This window comes from Anomaloglossus baeobatrachus, chromosome 1 (genome assembly GCF_048569485.1).
Source record: "Anomaloglossus baeobatrachus isolate aAnoBae1 chromosome 1, aAnoBae1.hap1, whole genome shotgun sequence".
Classification (NCBI taxonomy): domain Eukaryota; kingdom Metazoa; phylum Chordata; class Amphibia; order Anura; family Aromobatidae; genus Anomaloglossus; species Anomaloglossus baeobatrachus.
In genome coordinates, this window is record NC_134353.1 from 508,214,515 (window position 1) to 508,238,630 (window position 24,116).

Sequence of the window (24,116 nt, forward strand, 5' to 3'; positions counted from 1 at the left end):
GAACACTTAACCTCATAACGACAGCCGTACGACTTAAAGCGGCGGCAAAACAGGGTACTTATTCTGTTCCGCCGCTTTAAAGCGGCGGCCCGAAAAAACCCTGTAGCGCCCCCCAGCGACCGAAAATCTCGGGGGTTTCAGCTACCGGGGGTAGCTGAGACCCCCCAGATTATGAATCGGGGTGTTTTTTTTTGGACCCCGATCATGTGATCGGCGGTATACACCGTATACCGACGAACACATGAAAAAAAAAGAAATGGCCGGTAAAACTGATTTCTTTTTCATCTGACATGATCAAACATGTCAGATGAGAAAGAAATCTAACCCCCTAGTGCCCCCAAAGCCCCCGGTACCGGAGAGTCCCCCCACCCCCACCCCTACCCCCACCGGACATCCAAAATGGCGCCGAAGCGCACAGAAAACTGCCGCCGGCGCCGGCTCTGCAGTCATTTCCCTCCGATCTGAAATGATCAAACATTTCAGATCGGAGGGAAATGTCCTCCCCCTGACCCCTCCTCCGGTCCACCGGAGCCCTCTGGTCACCGGAGCCCCCTCCGGTTCTCCAGAGCCACCACCCCCCTCCCCCCTCCGGAGCGTGGAAGATGGCGGCGCACAGCGCGCGGCCGCCTTCATTCTGCTCTTTCTGCCGCATGTGACACGTCACATGCGGCAGAAAGGTGTCCCCAGGTCCCACTAGGTCACCCCCCCCCCCCAAGCCCCCGGTTATACGTTACCTGTCTGCCGCTCCGGGCCCACGATCGCCGCCTCCTTCTTCTTCAATGCTGGCGGCGCATGCGCAGACAGCGGCTGTCAGCTGGATCCCTGCAAGCAGGGATCCTGCTGACGTCGCTGATGCACAGGCTCCACTGTGGACCGGGGGAGGGTGAGTGCAGTGATCTGCAGCCACACTCCTCACATGGAGAGGCTGCTGTTCCAGAAAATGGGGGGTACGTTCTGTGAGCGTGCCCCTCATATTCTGGAATGAGGTTACTGCAGCTCACTCTGCCCTAGGTTGGACCGGGGCAGTGTGAGTGCAGTATTCTCAGATTACTGCACCCACACTGCTCATGGAGAGCTTGCTCTTCCAGAAAATGGGGGATACGTTCCCTGAACGTGCCCCCCATATTCTAGACGATCCAGAGTCGGCGCGGGACCTCCAAAATGGATTACAGCGACCGGAATTTCTTTATTTTCAATAAATTGGTAAAAGAGGAATGTTTCGGGGAGTGTTTTTTCAAATAAATTTTTTTTTTGTCTTTTTTTTTTCTATTACTGACTGGGTTAGTGATGTCGGGTATCTGTTCAGATGCCGTGACATCACTAACCCCAGGGCTTGATGCCAGGTGACATTACAGCTGGTATCAACCCCATATATTACCCCGTCTGCCACCGCACCAGGGCGCGGGATGAGCTGGGGCGAAGCGCCAGGATTGGCGCATCTAATGGATGCGCCACTTCTGGGGCGGCTGCGGCCTGCTATTTTTAGGCTGGGAAGAGTCCAATAACCATGGCTCTTCCCACCCTGAGAATACCAGACCCCAGCTGTCCGCTTCACCTTGGCTGGTGATCTAATTTGGGGGGGACCCCACGTTTTTTTTTTTTTTTTTTTTTTAAAAAACGCCTGGGGAGCCCTCCAAATTGATCACCAGCCAAGGTGAAGCTGTCAGCTGTGGTTTGCAGGCTACAGCTGTCTGCTTTACCCTAGCTGGCTATCAAAAATAGGGGGGACCCCACGTCGTTTATTTTAATTATTAATTTTTTGGGGGGCTAAATACAAGGCTAGGCACCCTTTAGTGCCACATGAAAGGCACTAAAGGGCGCCAGCTTAGAATATGCAGGGGAATGGGACGTTATATTTGTTTGACATCTATCCATTCATCCATTGTAGCATTTTACGCTGTGTGCCCACAATCAGGGTTTGCAGCGTTTTGGGCGCAGAGTGTTTTCCCTGTGTCCATAATGCTGCGTTGTGCAGTAGAAGCACAGTGGAAGGATTTTTAGAAATCCCATGCCCAATGTGCTTCTTTTCTCCGCAGCATAAACCGACCTGTGGCGCAGCTTCCCGAGCCTCAGCATGTCAATTTATGCTGCGGAGATGAGTGTTCTCTGCAGGTAGCATAGAGCTCCACAGCGGCCTGAACCCAAATCGTGGGCATGGGCAGCTGCGTTCTCCCGTGGACAACACTCACATCTCTGCAGGAGGCTGACACTGTGTACTAGATGCCGTGTCGCTGGATCATGGCCACAGAGCCTAACAGTGAGACATTTGTTGCTACAGCAACATTTTTGTGAAGTACCTGTGGATTCAAAATGCTTACTATACTCCTGAATAAAATCCAGTTTCCAAAATGGGGTCACTTGTGGGGGTTTTCTGTTGTATAGGTACCCAAGGGGCCCTGCTAATGTGACATGGTGCGCGCAATTTATTTCAACTTTTCCAGAATTCAAATGGTGCTCCTTCCATTCCAAGCCCTCCCATTTATCCAAACAGAGGTTTTTGGCCACATGTGGGGTATCCCTGTGCTCATAAGACATTGGATAACAACCTCTGGGGTCCACGGTTTGTTGTTGTCTCTTGAAAAAGTGAGAAATTTGATGCTAAAGCAACAGTTTTGTGAAAAAAATGAAAATTTTCAATATGGCAACCTAAGCTTATCAAATTCTGTGAAGTACTCGTGGATTCAAACTGCTCACTATACACCTTGATAAAAGCCTTGAGGTGTCTTGTTTCCAGAATGAAGTCACTTGTGGGGGACCGCCACTGTTTAGGCACCTCAGGGGCTCTCCAAATGCAACCTGGTGTCCGCTATTGATTCCAGCCAATTTTGCAGTCAAATGGCACTCCTTCCCTTCCGAGCCCTGCCATGCGCCCAAACAGTTGATTTCCACCACATATAAGGTATCGCCAAACTCAGGAGAAATTGCACAATAAATGTTATGCTGAATTTTTTCCTTTTACTCTTGTAAAAAAAAAAGCTACCTGGTTGAAATAACAATTTTGTGGTAAAATTTTATTTTTTTTTTTTCATGGCTCAACGTTATAAAATTCTGTGACGCACCTGGGGGTTCAGGGTACTCACCAAACATCTAGATAAATTCCTTGAGGGGCCTAGTTTCCAAAATGGGGCCACTTGTGCGGGGTTTCTGCTGTTTAGGTACCTTAGGGGACCTCCAAATGCGACATGGTGCCCGCAATCTTTTTCAGCCAAATTTCCTTTCTAAAATTCAAATATTGCTCCTTTCGTTCCAAGCCCTCCCATTTGTCCAAACAAAGGTTTCAGACCACATGTGAGGTATCACCGCGCTCATAAAAAAGTGGTTAACAAACCTTGAGGTCAAATTTTTGGAATTACCTCTTGAAAAAGTGAGAAAATTGATGCTAAAGCAACATTTTTGAGAAAATTATTAAAATTTTCAATATGACAACGTAACGTTAACAAAATCTGTGAAGTACCTGTGGATCTAAAATGCTCACTATACCCCTAGATAGAAGCCTTGAGGGGTCTAGTTTCCAAAATGGCGTCACTTGTGAGGGGTTTCTTCTGTTTAGGTACCTTAGCGGACCTGTAAATGCAACATGGTGCCCGCAATCTATTTCAGCCAAATTTGCTTTCCAAAATTCAAATATTGCTCCTTCTGTTCCGAGCCCTCCCATTTGTCCAAACAGAGGTTTCTGACCACATATGGGGTATCGGCGCGCTCATAAGAAAGTGGGGAACAAGTTTTGAGGTCCATTTTGTTGTGTTATTTTTTCTAAAAGTGAATAAATTTGGGTTAGAGCAACATTTTTAGGTAAAATTTAATTTTTGCTTTTTTTCATTCCACATTGCTTTTGTTCATGTGAAGCACCTGAAGGGTTAATAAACTTCTTGAATGTGGTTTTGAGTACTTTGGGGGGTGCAGTTTTTAGAATGGTGTCACTTTTGGGTATTTTCTGTCATCTAGGCCTATTGAAGTCACTTCAAATGTGATGTGGTCCCTAAAAAACTGGTTTTGTAAATTTTGATGTAAAAATGAGAAATTGCTGATAAACTTTGAACCCCTCTAACTTCCTAACAAAAAAAAATTTTGTTTCCAAAATTGTGCTGATGTAAAGTAGACATGTGGGAAATGTTATTTATTAACTATTTTGTGTCACAGAAATCTCTGGTTTAACGGTATAAAAATTCAAAAGTTGAAAATTGCTAAATTTTCAAAATTTTTGCCAATATTCAATTTTTTTCATAAATAAACACAAAAAATATTGTCCTAAATTTGGTACTAACATGAAGTCCAATATGTGACGAAAAAACAATCTCAGAATCACCGGGATCCGTTGAAGCGTTCCAGAGTTATAACCTCATGAAGTGACACTGGTCAGAATTGCAAAATTTGGTCTGGTCATTAAGGTGAAAATTAGCTCCGTCACTAAAGGGTTAAAGGAGTTGTCCGACATAAACTCCAAAAAAAAATTAAGTTAATCTGTGCTGTATTGTCATATAAAACACCCCCTACATTATTTTTTTGTTTTCTAGCTTTTGTTTCTCTTGATTTTTCACTTTATTCTCTGCAGCTCTTTGTTTACATTCAGCACAACCCAACATGACATGTTTGACTGCCAAACCCACAGTCACAGATGGCACCGCCGCCGGCCTCAGTGTCCGGCCAAACCCTCTGCCCGCCCTCTGCACACACATTCCCTGTTAGTATTCTCTGCCCCAGCACCTGACAGATAAATGAATACTATGTAATGAAAATTATATATAGCCCCTAATGTGAGTCTATAGGATACACACACACACACACACACACACACACACACCCACACACCTAGAGTTATATATTATACATAATCCCCCTCATGCACTCTCTTCTCTCCTCTGCCCCTCAGCACTCCCCTGTCTCTCACCCCCTTGAACTCTCGTCTCTGTCCCCCTGCTGTGTCACCAATGAACTCTCTTCTCTGCCCCCCCACTCTGTCAGCCGTGCACGCTCTTCTCTGCCCCCTCCCCCCCTACTCGCTCTCCCTTCTCACCCATGCAGCATGCTGTCTCTTCTCCGTGCTGTGATGATTGCAGTGTCTTATACAGAGCTCAGTGCTGTTGTTCGCTGGTGTCAGGTGACATCCCTGCTTCTGACTGTATTCAGAAGCGAGGCGCACGGGAGGCTGCATTCATCACAGAGACAGCGCACGGGGGAGGGGGGTCACAGTTGCCCGGGCACCATACAACATAATGAGCTGAGGACACTGTTGGGCAAACAACGCTCACGGTGTCCTAGACAGAGAGGGCAACCCTGTGTTTGTCCAGCACATACAGGGCACAGATAGCAGCGCACAGGGAGTGGGGCGGGGCTCATCGCACTGTACCCGCCAAGCAGGGCGGCAACATGCAGTGGCAGATTTGCATGTCAACATGGTCCTGCCCATGTTGACATGAAATGACCGGAAGTAGCAAAATCACAGCAGGAGCAGTCACATGACCCCTCTGAGCCGGGGGAGAGGGGCTGACAGCAGGGCAGGTAAGTGGTGTCTATCTACTTACCTGCCCCAATGTAGCCCAATAGTGTAAATAATAAAAAAAAGCAAAATAAGCCGGATAACCCCTTTAATTTACATAATGTACAAGAATAACAGGTTTCTCTAGAATAAGACATCGAATCATAGATCTCAAAGTATAATTTTATTCCACTTTCCACGACCTGTGTAATAATAGATGGCTTAGGAGGGTTGATCCTACCCATAGATTCTCTTTAATACAGGAATGGGCCGTGACAACTTTTTTTTTTTAAATAAAAATGTAGTAGGTTACCAGAAATGAACTGTACAAACGATGCCTTGTGTCTCATGAAAGGTATATTATATTTGTAGATTTACAGGCTAACAAAAGATTTCTTTACATATATTTGCCTTTAGAACTTTACAATAATCTATATAAAAATGGGATACCCCCGCCTGCCGCTGGAGAAGCAGTGTGAACTAGCGCCTAGTCTCCTAACTGCTATGGAGGGCAAACCTCAACCTCAGCAAGACAGGTAAGCTAGGTCTCGGCCCCACTTATCTACTTCAGTGATCTTGTGTAAAGCTGGGGTCACACATAATGACGACGACAACGACGTCGCTGCAACGTCACCATATTCTGTGACGTAGCAGTGACTATAGATGATCGTTAGTAAGCTGTCAAACATGTTAGAAAAAGCAGCGACGGAGCAGCGATCATAGCGACGTTGACGGTCGTTGTGTGGTTTCAGACGTAGCGTAGCGTCGCTGCTGCGGTGTCGAACACAAGGATTATCAGCTTATCAGCATGGCGCAGCGGGATAGCAGCGATCAAAAAATGACTTCGAGCATTCAGGAGCGAGCAACGATTTCACAGCAGGGGTCTGATCGTTGTTATGTGTCACACACAGCGACATCGCTGTTGAGGTCGCTGCAACGTCACAGAATATGGTGACGTTGCAGCGACGTCGTTGTCGTCGTCGTTATGTGTGACACCAGCTTAACATGTTACAGGATTAGAAGTTCAATAATAAATTCTCAGTATCAGAATGATGGAGAACTTTTCTATTCGGTCAGTAGCAAGCTACAAGATTTTATGTAGTCTCCACTCTTCAGGGGGCTGCAATAGGAACATTTATCTGTGTCCTCAGTAGAATACTAGAGGATTCTCAAAGGTGAATTGACACTATTAAAGTGAACCTGTCAGGTGCAATATGCACCCAGGACCACGAGCAGGTTCATATTACTAATCCCTGCCTAACTGTCCCTGTATACACTAGCATAGATAAAGAGATCTTTAGAAAAATTATTTCTAAACTTCTTTTATCTTATGCTAATGAGCGCGGGGACTAGTCTCAAGAACAATATTCCCCTACTAGTCCGTCCTCTTAGCATGTTAGTACGCCCACAGGGGTGTACTAACATGCTATTCAATTCAGCATCACCAGCGGTTCCGCTTGTACCTGTGTTTGCTGTGACCGCTCTTCTGAATGCCGGGCACTTCCAGTCATGCGCAGTATGAAGCCTGTTATACACATCCTGGCTTCAGAGAGGTCTACTGCACATGACTGATTCAGAAGCGCAGTCAAAGCAAACACAGTTATGTGCGTCACCGCTGGTGACGCTGCATTGAATAGCATGTTAGTACACCCGTGTGGGTGTACTACCATGCTAAGAGGGCGGACTAGTCAGCAGATATAACGCCCTTGAGACTAGTCCCTGCACTCATTAGCATAAGATAAAAGATCTTTAGAAATACTTTTCCTAAATATCTCTTTATCTATGCTACTAGATACAGGGACAGTTAGGCAGGGATTAGCAATATCCACCCAGAACTGCTCATGGTTCTGGGTGCATATAGCACCTGACAGGTTCCCTTTAAATAGTATGTTGATGGCTATATATTAATATTGTTTTAGCAAATGAATCTTCTTTTTATATAATGAGAAGTTAGATATTTGTCACAACAGATTTCAAGATATCTTACAAGGGTCAGCCGCTATTATTAATGGCCTCTCTTTAGGAGAGGTTATAAATATTAAATAGGTGGGGGTGCAACAACTGGCACTAGTGGCGTAACTAAAGGCCGATGGGCCCAGGTGCAAAGTTGCTTCCGGGACCCCCCCCCCCCCTTCCCATTTCGGCCATTGTAGCATTTGAATCCTGTAAAGACATACAAGTTGCCCCCCAAATCCCTTAATTGTGGAGTAATGACCCCCCCCCCCCCCCCGTCCTGTACTAATCTCCCACCACTGGGCCACTTCCTGGTAAATATGCCCCCCATCCTGGTGTATGACCTCATCATGACTATGTGCTTGTATACAGTAGGTCCCCATCATGGCCCATCCTTGTGTATATGCCCCCATCATGGCCCCATTCTGGTGTATGTCCCCATCATGGCCCCATCTTGGTATATATTGCCCCATCCTGGTATATGTCCCAATCCTGATACAGTCAGGGCCAGAAATATTTGGACAGTGACACAAGTTTTGTTATTTCTTCATCGTTCCTTATGGGAGACCCAGACCATGGGTGTATAGCTTCTGCCTCCGGAGGACACACAAAGTACTACACTCAAACGTGTAGCTCCTCCCTCCTAGCATATACACCCCCTGGTAGCCAGTCCTAGCCAGTTTCAATGCTTTGTGTTCAGGAGGTCACACACACACATGCATTCTCTGATTTTTGATTTTTGATTTTTTTTGATTTCAAAGATTTGGAAGAAAAGCGGGTCCAGTCTGGACTCCCGGCATGTCCCTTCTCACCCCACTGTGTCGGCGGTGCTGTTAAGGTTGATTTTACAAGGCTGGAGCCTTCACATGCCGCGCTCCTTCACCATCCCCTGGGGCTCTGGCTTGAAGTGGGAGCCATCACGGTTCTCACTGCTTTGCAGGAGACCGGTCTCCATCCGCAGCCCTTTCAGGATCCTGCCGGACGGAGCGCTCACCTCCCAGGGACCTGGCACCTGCGTCTCACAAGCTAAGTACTGAGACGTTTTTACCACAGAATGTGGTCTTTCCAGGGGTCCCTTGTACTTTATATATTGGGGAGAGTGTGTTATATGACTGTGTTAACATTTCCGGCCGGTTCTCCAGTTTTCACTGGAGAACCGCGCCGATGGTCCCTGCACGCTGGCCGCATGTTTAAATCTAGGCCCCGGCTTCGCCTGAGGCCTAGTTTCGGTTTCACTGCCCCTGCATGTCAGTCATGCAGAGGGACAGTGCGGCTCCGCCCAGCGGCTGTTCAGCACAGGGAACGGACACTCCTCACTGAGGAAAGATTCCCTCCCCTGTATACCTCATTTGCCCGCTCTCAGAGTAGGCCCCGCCCCCTCTCCTCGCTCCGGTCGCCATTTTATCAGCGTTCTCAATGTCTGCATAGGCACAGAGATACCACATTGTGACAAATGGGGGCCTGGGCTGGGGGACTGGAGGGCACAGAGATGTATGTTAAACGGTCTGGCAAGCCACAACCTCCGGTTGTGCAGCTGCTTATATTCTCTGTTTATATACTCTGCTGGGGGTCATTCTGGACAGAGCCCCCACTTCTGCAGCATGTCTCACATCAGAGCAAGGCTGCAAGGCTGTTCTTAATATGCACTGCATGTAGACTCGTACTGCCTGTACCGAGCACATAAACACAGTGGTCCCTCAGCCTGGAGGCTCATCAGTGGTCCCTCCAGCTGCTCCGGCTCCGGTGGCTGAACCCCCGGTTTGGGTAGAATCCGCTCTTTCCAGGGGACAGCTGCCCCGGACTCTGCTGAGCATGCATTAGCCCCCTTCTCAGGGCGCTTCTGCTGCTACGGCTCGCTCAGCAAAGCTCACAGAGGACTCTTCATCTGGTCTCAGACCCCGTCCTCCTAAAATGGAGACGCAGGGTCCCCTGTCCTTCCCCGTCCCGCAGCTCTGATTCACGAGCTGACTCACAGGACGAGGAGGATGTCTTTACTAGGGGCTCGGACGCTACTTCATGTACCATTGATCTGTCCGAAGGTGATGCAGATGCTAATGATTTGATTGCGTCCATTATATTTGTACTGGACCTCAATCCGCCTGTATCAGGGGAGCATCCCCCTCTGGCAGAAAGGCATCAGTATACCTTAAAGAGAACAAGGAGTGTGTTCCTTAACCACTCCAGTTTTCAGCCCACTGTGACCAAGCCCAGAGCCTGTCCTGACAGACGCTCCCAAAGCGTGGTTCTGATGACTGTTTCCCCCTTCCACCAGAGGTTGTCAAGGAGTGGGCTCATTCACCAAGGGTGGTCCCTCCGGTGTCTAGACTTTCAGCCCGGATAGTTGTATCAGTGGCTGACGGCACCTCTCTAAGGATCCCACTGTACATTAATTCTGTACTGGACCTCAATCCGCCAGTATCAGAGGAGCAACCCTCTCTGGCAAAAAGGCACCAGTTTACCTTGCCTAAGAGAACAAGGAGTGTGTTCCTTAACCACTCCAGTTTTCAGGCCACTGTGACCAAGGCCAGGGTCTGCTCTGACAAACGCTTCCCAAAGCGTGGTTCTGATGACAGTTTTCCCTTTCCACCAGAGGTGGTCAAGGAGTGGGCTCATTCATTGTATCAGTGGCTGATGGCACCTCACTTAAGGTTTTGCTGTCCGCCAGGTTGTCCTTCTGGCCAAATCTGTATGGAGGCGGCAGGGGCCACGTTCTCCCTAGCTTTTGCAGCGGTGCGGGCTTTCAAAGCCATCTCTGCTTCTCTAGAGGAGATGCATTCCCTCACAGGGACTCTATGCCCGAAATGGTTGCCTTAACTTCCAGACTTCAGTCTTTTCATCCTATGCCATGTCTGCCATGCTGGAGACTCTCACCGCACTGCGGTGGCCTCGGCTAATTTCCTCGCTATCCGCAGGCTCCTGTGGCTTCGGAAGTGGAAGGCAGATGCTTCTAAAGAAGTTCCTTGCTGGGCTCCCTTTTGCTGGGACCAGACTATTCGGGAACAACTGGATGAAATTATTAAGGAAGCTCTTGGCGGGAAGAGTTCTTCCATGCCACAAACCTAAACCAGGAAACCTGTCCAGGGCAGGAATCAGTCGAGGTTTCGTTCTTTTCGTTCCTCCATCTGATCGTTCTCTAAGCCCTCGGCCTCGTCCACTAGCTCAGTCAAGGATCGTAAACCCAAATGGCGCACGAAGCCGCGTCCTCAGAAGACCGCAGGAGATGCTGCCACTAAGTCAGCCTCCTCCTGGCTATCTGGCCACGCCAGCAACGTCCTTGGTCGGTGGCAGGCTCTCCCACTTTGGCGACGTATGGTTTTAACACGTCTCCGATCAGTGGGTGCGGGATACCATCTCCCACGGCTACAGGATAGAATTCTATCCAGCCCGCCAAAGAGATTTTTTTTCCTGTCAACTCCCCCCTGCTCCAAGGCCGCCGCCTTCTCACAGGCCGTGGCATTCTTGCAGGCCAATGGAGTAATTGTACCGGTTCCCGACTGGGAACGGTTCTGAGATTTCTGCTTAAATCTATTCCTAGTCCCCGAAGAGGGCGGTGCCTTCCGACCTGGATCTCAAGCTTCTCAAGCATGTTCAGGTGCGGCATTTTCACATGGAGTCTCTGCGATCAATCAATGACCCAAGGAGATTCCCTAGCATCCATCGACATCAGAGATGCCTATCTGCATGTGCCAATCGCAGTTTCCCACCAGCGTTGGTTACGTTTTGCAATCGGAGTGGTCCAATTCGTGGCTCTTCCCTTGGGGTTAGCCACGGCCCCTCGAGTATTCTCAAGGTCGGGGCAGCTGTGATTGCGGTCCTGCACCTCTAGGGGTTGGAAGTGATCCTTTTGTCCTGGACGGCCTTCTAGTCTGGGCTTCATCCAGTGCAGACTGTTAGCGGATTGCCTCGCTCACTCTCGCCACTCTAACCAATTCGGGTGGCTTGTCATTCTCAAGTCCACTCTGACTTCGACCCAGAAGTTCACGTACCCAGGGACGCAATTCGAGACTCTGTCGGCACTTGTGAAGCTGCCCTTAGTCAAACAGCAGTCCCTCCGCTGGCGGTCGACGTCGTTCCATCAGGCACCTAATACAGGTGCTGGATCAGATGGGGGCGTCAATGGAAGCGATTCCCTTGCCCAGTTCCATCTGCGTCCTCTGCGGCTGGATATTTTCCGCTGTTGGAACAAGCAGACTTCCTCCTTCCACGGGGTGGTGGTTTCGCCACAGACCAGGGGCTCGTTTCAGTGGGCTTCGGCCCCTCTGTCTCAGGGACGCTCCTTCCTGGCCCCGTCCCGGGTGATCCTCACCAGGATGCTAGTCTATCCGGCTGGGGAGCAGTATATCTCCACCATGGAGCGCAGGGCACTTGGACTCTGTCCGAATCAGCCCTCTGGATCAATGTTCTGGAAATCAGAGCTGCGTTTCTAGCTCTCTAAGCCTTTCACCATCTGTGGGCGGCCAGGCACATTCGAGTCCAGTCAGACAACGCGACAGCGTTTGCCTACATCAACCTCCAGGGCGGGACACTTCAGCCGCCTGGCAATGTTGGAGGTTCAACGCATTCTTCAGTGGACGGAGGACTCCTAGTCCACCATATCCGCAGCCCACATCCCAGACGTGGAAAACTGGGAGGCAGATTATCTCAGCCGTCAAACCGTGGCTTTTGCGGCAGACGCACTGGTTCAAGTTTGGTCCCAGCTTCGTCTGTCTTACGTGTTTCACCCTCTAGCTCTTGCCCAGAGTCCGGCGCAAGATCAGAATGGAGGGCCGTCGGGTCATTCTCATTACTCCAGACTGACCCAGGCAAGCTTGGTACCCTGACCTGCTCCATCTGTCCGTAGAGGTGCCATGGCATCTCCCGGACTGTCCAGACCTTCTCTCACGAGGTCCGTCTTTCCGCCAGAATCCTGCGGCTCTCAGATTGACGGCGTGGCTTTTGAGTCCTGGATCTTGACCACTTCTGGTATCCCTCCTGAAGTCATCTCCACTATGACTCGAGCTCGGAAGTATCCTTTGGCCTTTTTGCCTTGCCGACCCTCCTGTCCCTTCTACAGTCCGGTCTGCAGCTAGGACTATCCCTCAATTCCCTTAAGGGACAGGTCTCGGCTCTGTCAGTGTTGTGCCAGCGGCGTATCGCCCGGCTGGCTCAGGTGCGCTCCTTCATGCAGGGCGCATCTCACATCATTCCGCCTTACCGGCGGCCTTTGGAGCCCTGGGACCTTAATCCGGTCCTCACGGCTTCCGGAAACCCCCCTTTGAGCCTCTTAGGGAGGTTTCTTTGTTTCGTCTTTCACAGAAAGTGGTCTTTCTAGTGGCCATAACTTCCCTCAAGAGAGTCTCTGTTTTGGTTGCACTCTCTTCGGAGTCACCCCTTTTTTGTTTTTTCATCAAGACAAGGTGGTTCTCCGTCCGACTCCGGACTTTCTCCCTAAGGTGGTTGCTGCTTCCACCTTAACCGGGGCATTTTTCCTTGCCTTCCTTTTGTCCGGCTCCTGTTCATCGCTTTGAAAAGGCGTTGCATACTCTGGATCTGGTGCGGGCGCTCCGGATCTATGTGTCTCGCACCGCTGTTCTTAGGCGGTGCACCTCTCTTTTGTGCTGACCACTGGTCAGCGTAAGGGCCTCTCGGCATCTAAGCCGACCCGGGCTCGTTGGATTAGGTCGGCCATTTCAGATACCTACCAGTGTACTCAAGTGCCTCTCCCGCCGGGGATCAAGGCACACTTGACCAGAGCTGTCGGTGCCTCTTAGGCTTTCAGGCCCAGGCTACGGCTCAGCAGGTCTGTCAGACTGCCACTTGGATTAGTCTGCATACCTTTTCGAAGCACTACCAAGTGCATGCTCATGCTTCGGCAGATGCGAGCTTGGGCAGACGCATCCTTCAGGCGGCTATCGCCCATTTGTGAAGTTAGGTTTCGCCTACTTCTCAGTTTTTCTGTTTATTCCCACCCATGGACTGCTTTGGAACGTCCCATGGTCTGGGTCTCCCATAAGGAATGATGAAGAAAAAGAGAATTTTGTTACTTACCGTAAATTCTTTTTCTTATAGTTCCGACATGGGAGACCCAGTACCCTCCCTGTTGCCTGTTGGCAGGTTTCTTGTTCCGTGTGTTTTCACCGGCTGTTGTTGTTGTAGACAGAGGTTCCGGTTGTTCCGGGTTTTGCTCTGTCTCTACTTGTGGGTGGATGTCCTCCTTCAGCTTTTGCACTAAACTGGCTAGGACTGGCTACCAGGGGGTGTATATGCTAGGAGGGAGGAGCTACACGTTTGAGTGTAGTACTTTGTGTGTCCTCCGGAGGCAGAAGCTATACACCCATGGTCTGGGTCTCCCATGTCGGAACTATAAGAAAAAGAATTTACGGTAAGTAACAAAATTCTCTTTTTTAGCTGTTTACAAAAACATGTTCAGAAATATATATATATATATAATATGGGCTGAAAGTGCACACTCCCAGCTGCAATATGAGAGTTTTCACATCCAAATCGGAGAAAGGGTTTAGGAATCATAGCTCTGTAATGCATAGCCTCCTCTTTTTCAAGGGACCAAAAGTAATTGGACAAGGGACTCTAAGGGCTGCAATTAACTCTGAAGGCGTCTCCCTCGTTAACCTGTAATCAATGTAGTAGTTAAAAGGTCTGGGGTTGATTACAGGTGTGTGGTTTTGCATTTGGAAGCTGTTGCTGTGACCAGACAACATGCGGTCTAAGGAACTCTCAATTGAGGTGAAGCAGAACATCCTGAGGCTGAAAAAAAAGAAAAAATCCATCAGAGAGATAGCAGACATGCTTGGAGTAGCAAAATCAACAGTCGGGTACATTCTGAGAAAAAAGGAATTGACTGGTGAGCTTGGGAACTCAAAAAGGCCTGGGCGTCCACGGATGACAACAGTGGTGGATAATCGCCGCATACTTTCTTTGGTGAAGAAGAACCCGTTCACAACATCAACTGAAGTCCAGAACACTTTCAGTGAAGTAGGTGTATCTGTCTCTAAGTCAACAGTAAAGAGAAGACTCCATGAAAGTAAATACAAAGGGTTCACAGCTAGATGCAAACCATTCATCAATTCCAAAAATAGACAGGCCAGAGTTAAATTTGCTGAAAAACACCTCATGAAGCCAGCTCAGTTCTGGAAAAGTATTCTATGGACAGATGAGACAAAGATGAACCTGTACCAGAATGATGGGAAGAAAAAAGTTTGGAGAAGAAAGGGAACGGCACATGATCCAAGGCACACCACATCCTCTGTAAAACATGGCGGAGGCAACGTGATGGCATGGGCATGCATGGCTTTCAATGGCACTGGGTCACTTGTGTTTATTGATGACATAACAGCAGACAAGAGTAGCCGGATGAATTCTGAAGTGTACCGGGATATACTTTCAGCCCAGATTCAGCCAAATGCCACAAAGTTGATCGGACGGCGCTTCATAGTACAGATATGACCCCAAGCATACAGCCAAAGCTACCCAGGAGTTCATGAGTGCTAAAAAGTGGAACATTCTGCAATGGCCAAGTCAATCACCAGATCTTAACCCAATTGAGCATGCATTTCACTTGCTCAAATCCAGACTTAAGACGGAAAGACCCACAAACAAGCAAGACCTGAAGGCTGCGGCTGTAAAGGCCTGGCAAAGCATTAAGAAGGAGGAAACCCAGCGTTTGGTGATGTCCATGGGTTCCAGACTTAAGGCAGTGATTGCCTCCAAAGGATTCGCAACAAAATATTGAAAATAAAAATATTTTGTTTGGGTTTGGTTTATTTGTCCAATTACTTTTGACCTCCTAAAATGTGGAGTGTTTGTAAAGAAATGTGTACAATTCCTACAATTTCTATCAGATATTTTTGTTCAAACCTTCAAATTAAACGTTCCAATCTGCACTTGAATTCTCTTGTAGAGGTTTCATTTCAAATCCAATGTGGTGGCATGCAGAGCCCAACTCGCGAAAATTGTGTCACTGTCCAAATATTTCTGGACCTAACTGTATATGGCCCCATCATGGTATATATGGCTCCATCATATCCCCATCCTGGTATACGTAGCTTCATCATGTCCCCATTCTGGTTTATATGGCCTCGTCATGTCCCCATCCTTTTTTATATGGCCTCATCATGTCCCAATCTGGTATATGTCCCCATCCTAGCATATGTCCCCATCCTGGCCACATCCTGGTATATAGCCCCATCCTGATATATGTCCCCAACCTGGTATATAGCTTCTTCATGTGCCCATCCTGGTATATAGGGCCACATCATGTCCCCATCCTGGTATATAGGGCCCCATCCTGGCAACTATGAACCCCCAGCATGCCACACATTTAAAAAAAAAAAAACAAAAAAACCCAAAACAACTTAACTATTACACTCGCCTTTCCGACGCTCTCCCGACCTCCCCCTCCGCTGCTGGCAACTGACCAGCATTATAAGCGGTGCAGCGCATGACGTCAATATTATGCGTGCCCACTTACAGTGCTGTCAGCTGTGTCGGTATATTCTTTGCTCCCCATGCCCAGGATTATGGTAGTGTGGAGCAGTGAATATTAACAGACTTAATCGTCGGCCGGCACATCACAGTGCAGGGACCCGACACACACATCCAGCTGAAACAGGTGCTGGGGCCAGCAGGCCCCCCAGCACTTTGGGCCCGGTCGCAGTCACAACCACTGCGACCGTGGTTGTTACGCCCCTGCCTGGCACCCTGTTGATCAGCTAATCGCCTGCCAGATGTGCTGAGCTGTGGAGCGGAACTACATGGCTCTTTCAACTGGTCAGTGCCAACAGCCGGGTCTAAAGCTCCTATTCATTTAAATAGGTATGGATTTGCTGAACCCTGCTATGGCCATTACACATTTGATGGGGTCATGTAGTCCTGCACCACAACTGAGGACATCCAGCTGCCAGTCAGCTGATCAATATGCTGCCAGGTGTTGCACCCCCACCGATTTGACATTGCCTATCCTTAGACTAAGTCATCAATCAATATAAAATACAGGACAACTCCTTTTACAGTCCTACAATTGGATTCTTCATGATCGCACCTTTATGTCCAGAAACTACAGCAACATCTTTTGACATTGCGGCATTAAAGCTCCTTGTCTGGTGCCCTCAAAGAGTGCAGGGTTTATTTTTCTTTTGCCATTGTAAAGCCTATATTTTCACTGATTTAGGGCTATGTATTGAATAGAAGAAGCGGCATTCATACTGTCTGGCGTGGCAGTTCTGCTTTCTGCTTGTAGATAGGGGGCATATTGCCCTTGGACTATCCAGTTACATTGGGAAAGTACAAAATTCAAAGATACTAATGAAACTGTGAAGGCTGCAGCCCATCAGTGGCAGCTGATACACTGCAGCGCCTGGGTGACGTAAGTGTCGCATGATCGGTAGGAGACATGGAGCTGACATCCTGAACGTGATCAGTTTAGGAAATGTGTTTTTTTTGTTTTTTATTTGATCTGTGGTACATTAGCATTTAAGCAGAAGTTGACCGGTAGTGGGCAACCCATTTTAACTGGCATACTGTGTACATTTTTACATAAAGTTTAGGTTAAGATCTTGTTGATAATGTTACAGAATAATTTTTTGACTTTTTTATTTCTTTGAAATTCTGTACAGTTTAATCCATCTCCTGATTCCAGCTCTTTATCATATGAAGTATTCAAGTGAATCCTCCAAGGCCACAACAATATTTAACCTTGCAGAAAAACCAAAGACTGTTCAGCTGCTTTTGGACTTTATGTTGGATGTTCTCCTGATGCCTTACGGGTAAAATATATCTAAATTTGTTGTGTTTTGGATATAAAGATTATCTCATACTGATTGGACTTATTGAGTCTTGTTTTCATGCTAAATATAACTAGTGCTACTCTAAATTCTTGATTTTTTTTCTCCCCTAGATTTGTGTTGAATGAACCCCAGAATCGCCAGAGTGCTCCATCTGGTCAAGGCTCTTCATCAGGGGGAACTGGTGGAGTGGGAATCCCTCAGCCTCCACCTGGCTTAAGCTTTTATGCAGCAAAGCGAGTTGTGGGAGACAATCCATGGACAGCAGAGCAGCTAGAACAGGTAACCGCAGAACATTTAGTAGATCAAATAACCTATAAATATTAATAATAACTTATACACATATTGTTTAGGAATGAGTCATTTCCACAGGTTGAGCTAATATAGCACAATTTTGGAAAAATACATCTCTTTGATCTTAACTTTCTGTACTCTGGCCTGCATAGTTTCATTAGTGTACATCAATTCTGAACCTCAAATAGTTACCTTTTGCAAATTTTTGCACAATGTGGAACAGTTTTCACAAAAATGTAAAGTGTGAATAAGTGTGGACAACAACTTTGAGACAGATTTGTTAAAGGGGTGGTCACTACTTAGCTTTACTAGCCACATCGATATCGTTCAGATCAAGGCTTTTCTCAAATACCTTATGTTGGCAATAGTGCCTCTGAGTAGCGCTATTGCGGTCCTCTCATTCGCATTGCATGACCCCGGAAATCAAGTGATGTCAAGTCAACTTCCAGTTGACCCCGACATCACTGAGCCGGGCCCCAATCTCTGTGAGTGACTGAGCTGTGGGCAGAGTTTCATATGCAAATTGCCTCTTCAGAGAGGAAGAGGACTTAAACTCTAGTGCCACCTATTGGATGTAGCCCTAAAAGTCAATATTGACCATATAATGAGTCTTGCAACATGACGTAGGATAAAAAGCCAAACCAGGAAACCCCATTTGCATACTCATCTTTCAGGGTATTTGCCCCTCCGCAGTGCAAAGCAGGAGATTTGATTTGTATACTTTTTACTAAATGACACAAGGTTGTATTGAATTGGTATAATGACTTGGAGTGCTATCAAGATAAGGTTAGGTGCATCTGTATTTCCCTTTGTTCCAATTTACTCCGTACGTAAACCAAGCATATTGTAATAAACCTAAGTGATGCGCTTTGCTTTAATCCTCCTTATAGTGATGTAAGCTATTGTTCTGTTCCTGCAGTGCAAGCTTGGCATAGTGAAGTTTGTAGAGGCAGAACAGGTCCCGGAGCTGGAAGCTGTTATCCATCTGGTCATTGCGTCTAGCGACACTAGGCATAGTGTGGCTACTGCTGCAGATCTGGAACTGAAGAGTAAGCAGAGGTGAGGAGCAAAACAGCAAATTGTTGTCTTTTAGAAACTTCCTCCATCACAGGTCTCTGTTGATGAAATTACACTTGGACGTATGTTACGTACTTCCCTGATGTTCTGAATACTGGTAAAGTACCTCTCCAGCGTTTTTTTTTATTTCAGCTTTGTAGTGGCATGTTAAATGTAAGTTCCCCGCTACTATCTTATACTCACCTGACACCGTCTTCATCTGTTTCCGGCAGCGCTCTGGACGATCTCTGGCAATTTGTGACTTGCTGGTGCTGTGACGCCCAAGGGCTGTGGGGAAATCAGTCCCCGGCGTGCGGTGCGCAGGGGAAAACAGTCGTGGTTCGCGGCCGAGGCCCGGTTCCGTGACCCTGGGGGTTGGTCCGATAAAAAAAAAAAAAAGGGGTGAAAAATAAAAAGGGAATAAAAATAAGAGTTCTCGACTACGCCACTTGTGGTGTGCGGCCAGGTTATTGGGGCCGCCGCTGCAGAGTCCTGCTGGGGCTGATGGAGTAGTGCAGCTTAGGTGTTTTGGGCCCTCCGCAAGCATGGACAGGCCCCAGCAGTGGATGGTAAAGGGTGGCAATCGTAAGGGGCAGTCAGTATATGTGTGCAGAGGCGAAAAGAAAACAGTCCACACCGGTATTGCAGTTTCAACTTGCCTTTTTACTTCGGCCTGTTACCTGGACCCGTTGGTTCCAGTTACAGGTGTTCCTTCTCCCCTTGTTCTCCGTGCCAGCTGTGACCTGGATTGGCTGTCCTCCGTGCACAATTGATGTTGATGGGCTCCCGTGACCTAGAATTTCTTGGGAGTTCCTTCTTTTCAGTCATGGTTCTATTGCAGGCAGCCTGGACTATTTAAGGGGTTCATTCCCCAGTCCCCTGTTTGATGCTGATGTTTCAGACTCTTTGGTTGACGATGGACCCTGGAGATCCCCTCACCTGATAGAATTAACAGTTGACCTTAAAGTGTCCCGCTGTCCTAGGGTCTGCACCCTGCCTTGTGCTGAGTCTTGTGAGCCTTGGTTCCAGACTTCCACAGGCGTCCCGCGGTTCCTGGAGACTTACACTTCCACAGGTAACCCACGGTCCCTGGAGTCCTGGTTCCTTGCTTCACAGTCCCTCATTCCTATTACAGCACTCCGTTGTTACTTCAGGTCTTTTCCTTTCTTTCTGTACTTTCGCTCTCAACTCCTTCTGTCTCCTTTTTTTTTTTAAACTCGTTTTATTGAAGGTTAAGTAAGACATTACATTATAGGATAAGTCAGCAATTTGTACTTTACAAGTATACACATATACTGTTTGATAAGCAGAGTAATAAAGCAACAACAATTAAATCCACATCTATTACATTCAATCTGGCCTTAGCACATTAATCATTGCAGAGGAGTCAGTTCATGAAACATATCCATTCTGGGGCGAAAAGCCCACCTCAATAAGAGAAGCGCAACCCAGATTACAGCGGTCTTGTAGTATCCCCAATACATTATATCATAAGCCACATATTCTCCTTTCCACCCATCAGAATACCATTAGTTACTATCACGCCAGTACCGACTGTAGGCTATCAGTAAGGGAGCCGGGTGATCCTCCGGTCAAGGGCGAGTCCATCCATCTACCCCATATTTTGTCAAATTTATGTAATGATCCCCTTATCTTATAAACATAGTGTTCTGACGGAATTATAGCATTTACCAACGCAATCCATGAGGCTCTAGTTGGAGGGTGGACGCCCATCCAGTTTAGTATAATGCCCTTCCGGGCCAAAAATAGTACCTTTTTTATTAGCAAGTTTTCATTTTGGGACCAGGAGCGTACATCCACCACCCCAAACAGACACAGAATTGGGCACAGAGCAACTCCTTTCTGAAGTATGGTGGATAGAATCGTTACAACCTCGCTCCAATAGGAGAGAATGACCCGGCAATCCCATATCATGTGCCAGAAATCAGCACCGTCTCTCCCGCATCTTGGACAACCCACCCCCACCAGATTATTCGCCTTTTTCATCTTGTTCAATCTTTGAGGAGTCATATAACTTTGGTGTATTATGTATAACTGAATCAGTCTATTATTGACTGCCGGAGAGACTAGCGTGTGGGATTCGACAATGTCGTCCCACACTACATCATCAATTTCAGGGATCCTGGCACTCCACCTCTCCCGGACAGAAAGAGGACTGGTCATGGCCTTGGCCCGGATAAGGGAGGAGTACAGTTTGGAAATGAGGCCTCCAGGGCCCTGTGATCTGATAATTCCAATGACTGGAAAGGAAGAGAATCTAATCCCACGACCAGAGAACTGAGCCCGAAAGGCGTGCCTAATCTGGAGATACTGAAACCCATAAGATTCCGGCAAATCAAATTCTGCACGCAGCTGCGCAAAGGGGCGGAGACCACCATCCCGGACCAGTGATCCCAAGTAGACTATTCCTCGATTCCTCCATTCGCCAAACCCCGGCAGCCCACAAAAGTGTGGAAGGTCCAGGTTACCCCATATTGGTGTCTCAGTTGGCATATCATGGAAACCAAAAATGGTTTTAGCCTCCCTCCAGACCCTGGCCCCCAGTTTGTGTATTGGGAGGACCCGACCCTCAGGAGCCCTCTTGTGGTCCGTCAACAATGGCCATAGGAGATCCATACCTGTGAAGTCTGTCAGAAGACCCTCCGGAGAACCCCTCACCCCAGGAAGTCTCCATTGTCCCAAATATTTCAATTGTCCGGCCAGATAGTATAAGTACAGATCAGGAAGGGCCATACCCCCCATGTCCTTGGGTCTCTGTAATTTGGCCAACTGGACCCTTGATCTGGAAGGACCCCAGACAAAGGTAATCATCAAAGATTCCAGGGACCGAAAGAAAGAGCGAGGAATCTGTACGAATACATGTTGGGTTATGTAAAGACACTTTGGTTGCACTATCATTTTAAGGAGATTAATCCTTCCCGCCACTGAGAGCGGGAGTTGGCTCCATCTATTAAATTTCTCCCCGAGGTGTGATAATAAGGGGGCAATGTTTCTTGCTATCATCTCCGAAGGGCTTCCCGTCAATATAATCCCCAGGTATTTAAAATGATCCACCACTGGAACCCTACATATGTGGGTATTCATCATTTCCTCCCTGTCCCGGGATAGGAAGAGAAGGTACGATTTTGACCAATTTATTGACAGGCCCGAGAACTCCCCGAATCGGTCGATTAACTCTACGGCTCTAGGAATGGAGGAATCCGGATCCGAAGCAAACAATAACAGGTCGTCTGCATACAGAGACAAACGTTCATCTCCCTTACGATGTCTCACCCCCCGGTAGATTGGGTCCGTCCGAATGCGCACTGCCAACGGTTCCATGGCAAGGGCGAACAGAAGGGGGGATAGAGGACATCCCTTCCTGGTTCCCCTTTCCAAATGGAAGGTTTCCGATACTCCGCCTCCCACCTGAATGTTAGCCGTTGGGGCTTTATATATAATCTCAATCCATCTAATAAAATCATTGCCGAAACCAAATGCTCGCAGCACCTCCAGCAGGTATGGCCATTCTATAGAGTCAAAGGCCTTGGCCGCATCCAAGGAGACCAAAGCCCAATCCTCCTCTAACTTGGTGCCCATCTGTAGAATCACCTGTGCCCTCCTCAGATTATCCGAAGTACTTCTACCCGGAATGAATCCAGACTGATCCTCATGTATTATGGAGGAGATCACTTTATTGAGTCTAGTTGCTAAAATTTTGGTAAGAATTTTGTAATCAGAGTTCAACAGAGAGATCGGTCTGTATGAGCCACAATCCAGTGGATCCTTATCTGGTTTCAATAGTAGCACGATGGTTGCCTCATAGAAGGAATCAGGCAACCGTCCCCTGCGGAACGAAGCCTCAGCCGTCTCCAGGAGAGCCGGAACCAGCTCCACCCTATACTTGTCGAATATCTCAATCGGGAGTCCGTCTGGGCCAGACGCCTTACCCCTATTGAGGGCTCCCATCGCCTCCACCATCTCTTCCATGCTAATGGGCTCATCCAAGGCCGACCTCTGGGCCAAAGTCAATCTGGGAAGCTCCAGATCCCGCAAGTATTCAGTGATCTCCTCCCTTGACACAGCCAGCCTGGATTCATATAGGTTCCTATAGAAGTTCAGAAACACCTTCAGGATGCCAGTGACGAAGGTGATTGATTCGCCACCGGAGTCTCTGATCTTAAGGACCGCAGGTGAGCTAGTGGATTGGCGCACCAGGAACGCTAGTAAACTACTAGATTGGTTCCCTTGCTCAAAATATCTCTGGTTCATGAAGAAGACATGCCTCTTAGCCTTATCCTGCAGGAACAAAAGATATTTCCTCCCAGCCTGTAGCCACTGGGATCTGTTTCCTTCAGAAGGGTCTGAGGTAAATCTGTGTTCAAGCATTCTATTTTGAGTGGCCAATTCCTCCTCCTCTCTGGCCGCCTGTTTCTTGACATAAGAGATAGAAGAGTGACAGCAACCCCTCAAATACGCCTTAAGCGCGTCCCAGTAGGCCGAGTGATTCTCTTCCACGGAGTTAGTCTCGGTGTATGCCCTGAGCTGATCAGGAATCCTATCATTGGTGCCAAAGAGTGACAGCCACCAAGGGTTAATCTTCCGTGACACTTTACGAGATTTACAACCCTCCCACTTAATGCTGACAAATACCGGAGAGTGGTCTGATACTGATCTGGGTAGATGACACACCGATTGTATATGGGCACAGACTCCTTCATTTCCACAGATGTAATCAATTCTAGACAATGAGTTTTTCCCTGGGGTATAACATGTGTATTCTCTCAGTACTGGGTTAAAAAACCGCCACATGTCACTCCACCCCACCTCCTGCAGGAATGCACTCAGTCTAGTTTGCATCGTAGGGGAGATCGGGACCTGCCGGGTGTTGAATCTATCCAGCCCTATGTTACTAATCAAATTGAAGTCCCCCATGCAGAGCACCAAGGCTTGCGGGAATTGTGAGGCAAACTTAGCCGCTTCATACAAGATTGAGATTCCCATCGCAGGGGGGATGTATATGGCCAAGATCACTATCATGATCCCATCGATGTGAGCCTGGATAAACACATACCTCCCATCAGTATCCTTTATAATCTTACCCGGGTCCCACCGCAATGCTTTATGGACTAGTACCGATACTCCCCTCGAATATGAGGAATGAACAGAGTGAGCTGACCATTGAACCCAAGGCTTCTGAAGCACTCTCGTGGTTTCCAACAACAAATGGGTCTCTTGCAAACATAAAATCTGAGCTTTAGATTTTTTGATATGTGCAAATACTGCCGCCCGTTTCCTGGATGTGCCCAGCCCCCTAACATTCCATGTCATCAAACTTAAAGCCATTGAAATGTATCTCGTACTGAATTAATAGGGAAATGTCAAAAACTTAACCCACAGTAGAACTTGGGCAAACGTACCCTTAAATACAAACTATCGGTTGCAAACACACAGCCGAAAGAACTGATCCAGTAGTGTGACCAGGAGAGGGTGTCCCTAGTAACGACCAGGGTGAACCAACGTGGCTAGATGGTGTACTTGGTACGGGGGTGTCCTCG

At 47.8% G+C, this 24,116-nt stretch overlaps 1 protein-coding gene across 2 annotated transcripts in view; it reads left to right on the forward strand.

Annotated features, from left to right (window-relative positions):
• ECPAS (Ecm29 proteasome adaptor and scaffold) overlaps positions 1-24,116 on the forward strand; it is a 286,613-nt gene that overhangs the window by 29,089 nt on the left and 233,408 nt on the right. For both annotated transcript variants that reach the window (XM_075316050.1, XM_075316054.1), the window contains exons 4-7: positions 5,894-6,012; positions 17,041-17,190; positions 17,322-17,490; positions 18,422-18,561. In XM_075316050.1, the coding sequence (XP_075172165.1) occupies positions 5,894-6,012; positions 17,041-17,190; positions 17,322-17,490; positions 18,422-18,561 (578 nt within the window). The remainder of the gene's footprint in view (positions 1-5,893; positions 6,013-17,040; positions 17,191-17,321; positions 17,491-18,421; positions 18,562-24,116) is intronic.